The 2,375-nt window shown below is 33.9% G+C and overlaps 1 protein-coding gene across 1 annotated transcript; it reads right to left on the bottom strand.

Annotated features, from left to right (window-relative positions):
• Positions 1 to 211: 211 nt before the first annotated feature.
• Positions 212 to 1,700, bottom strand: LOC129314066 (probable disease resistance protein At5g47250). The gene is made up of 2 exons (XM_054957442.1): positions 953 to 1,700; positions 212 to 510 (listed from the first exon to the last, which is right to left on the bottom strand). Exons 1-2 carry the CDS (start codon positions 1,698 to 1,700, stop codon positions 212 to 214), a joined length of 1,047 nt encoding a protein of 348 aa, XP_054813417.1.
• Between the last annotated feature and the right edge of the window lie 675 nt (positions 1,701 to 2,375).

Below are 2,375 nucleotides of genomic sequence, written 5' to 3'. Positions count from 1 at the left end.
TATCTGTTATGATGTATTCCAATGCATAGCAACTTATAATTACTAACTTTTCCAACTGCATCAAAGTTCCAGTGGTGGATGGTTGAAATATTGATGTCATCAGCGGATAGTCTTTCAGTTCCAAGGACTTAAGATGATGTAGTTTCAAATTGCCATTAAATAATGTGTTCTTCAATTTTTTACATTCCACTAGTGTCATAATATCTAGTTGCTAGAAAAATCCAGATGGCAAAGAACCTCGATATAAATCTTCAACATCAATATAAAAGAGATGTAGTCCAACTAAATTAGAGAAGGCACTCACATCATAATTGTGATTTTCAGTCTCAATGAGGCATTCGATGTTGGGCACATGACGCAAATGAAGAACAATCAAATCATTCATCATGCCTCCATTGTCTATTGGAATAACATCAGGGATAAGATTCTTCCACATCATTTCTTCAGACCAATCATCTGAGAAAAGAAGTTCAGCTATTCCTACAAGATGCTTAAATGTTGCTTCTGAGACTAAATGCATCAAATCATTTAATTGAGTGCATCTTGACATGGAACCATACATTTCAAAATATTCAGAAAGGTCCTCAGAAAATATTTGATATCTATGTTATGTAAGAGGAGATCCATTTTGAAAAATTGTGTCTTTTTCTTTGGCAACACACTCATTACAAACGAAAGTTAACTCTTCTGTTTGTACATCTTTCAATCACTTCGAAAGGATTATTCTTTTTATTTGACAACTTTTGACCTCCAACGATCTTAGCTTAGTATGTTCGAAAATTCTTTGGAAATTCAATGATTAAACAACCCATAAAACAAAGAGTCTCAAGGCTCAATAAGTTTTCTAAGATAGAGATGTCACCTAGCTTCAAATTCACGAAGATAAGTGTTCAAATATCCTTTAATGATAGGAGTGAATTTATCAATGATAGAGCTGGAATTTTATCTGTACTAGCTAAAATCAAAACTTTAAGCCTTTTCATCTCTATAAAGAATGTATCTGAGGCTTCCAAGTCCTTTGAACCATCTAAAAAGATTAATAAAACCTCTAATTCCTTTCCATCCAATTCATTAAGAAAATCATCACCCTTCCAAAAGAAATATCTCAGGTTCTTGTTTATAGCCACTTTTGAATCTATGACAGATTGAATATATTTATCTCCTATCCACAATGCCACTTCATGAACTAAATCATGCATGTTTATACATTCTTCCTCACCTCTCAACAATAAAGAACAATCTATGAGTTGCATTATTGCTGCATGCACAACACTTCTTTTTGCATGGTGTTCATCATTTTCCCCACAAGAGCCTAATCCTGTACCTATTTTGGTTAAAACGTTTATCAAAATTTCAAAATCTTCTGGGAATAGAGAAGATATCAAAAGGAGTTCCTTAGCCTTTTCATTTTTCAAGTTATCATAGCTTAACTTCAAACATTTATAAGCCTCTTCCAACTTCCTATCAACACCGCCATCTTCCAATGTTTTCAAAGTATCCTTCCAAATTGGTGTAGACTGATTTTTTAATACTCTTGCAACTGCTACAATTGCAACTAGTACTCCTCCATAATGCTTAACAATTTTTTCTGGCATGCCCTTCAAACCACGAGAGGAATTATTAATATTGGCATGTGCTTTAAAAAGATCCAATGCCTCATTATCGTTCAACGTTTGTAGTTCAATAGTTTGGCATCCCATTTATGTACAAACATTCAAACTACGTGTGGTTATTAATAAATTGTAGCCCTTGTGTTGATGGTCAGATGGAATCCCTAAGTTTTTTCTCAAATCAAAAATTTTCCCAAACATCATCTAGTATTATAAGCAACTTTTCTTCCATATGAGTGATTCTAGACCATATTGTCTGCGAGAGATCTTCTTCATTCACTCCCTCTAAGTCCAAATCTAAACATTTTGCAAGTTCACCTTGAATCTTTTTGAAATTAGGAGGCTTGGACACAACAAGAAAGATGACTTTGCCAATTAATCCTGAATCTTAGTTTACAAGCCACTTCTGTTGCCATTGAAGTTTTGCCTGCTCCACTCATCCCTTGCAATCCGATCATATTCCAATAATCATCTTGTAAAGCCTTCATTAGATCTTTGAACTTTGACTCTCTGCTCTCAAAATGAATGAAATATTGTGAAGCAAGGTATTTTATGTTTGATATGTTTGCGTGACCAGATACTATATTGGATTTAATCTTCCTAGTAATTCTTCAATCTGCTTAGTCTTCTCAGCCAACTCCTTATCTCTTCGATGTTGCCACCAGCAATTAGGACACCAACCAAAAAAGAATTTCTTCTTTATTTTAATGTCAGTATTAACGATATCATTTGCTTCATGTTCCCATTGCTTTGCTTCAAACTTGA

The sequence above is a fragment of the Prosopis cineraria genome, unplaced genomic scaffold (assembly GCF_029017545.1).
Source record: "Prosopis cineraria cultivar Desert tree isolate PC_DT_omini unplaced genomic scaffold, ASM2901754v1 PC6, whole genome shotgun sequence".
Lineage (NCBI taxonomy): Eukaryota > Viridiplantae > Streptophyta > Magnoliopsida > Fabales > Fabaceae > Prosopis > Prosopis cineraria.
The sequence above is the reverse complement of the archived record's forward strand: the minus strand, read 5'-3'. Positions and strand labels throughout refer to the sequence as shown.

What these genes read in the sequence shown, in the direction of transcription:
- LOC129314066 (XM_054957442.1), bottom strand. Translation starts at nt 1,700, where the DNA reads ATGGGATGCCAAACTATTGAACTACAAACGTTGAACGATAATGAGGCA. An exon ending in TAAAGTTTTGATTTTAGCTA is followed by an intron (nt 511 to 952) that starts GTACAGATAAAA and finishes TGATGCATTTAG; the next exon opens with TCTCAGAAGCAACATTTAAG.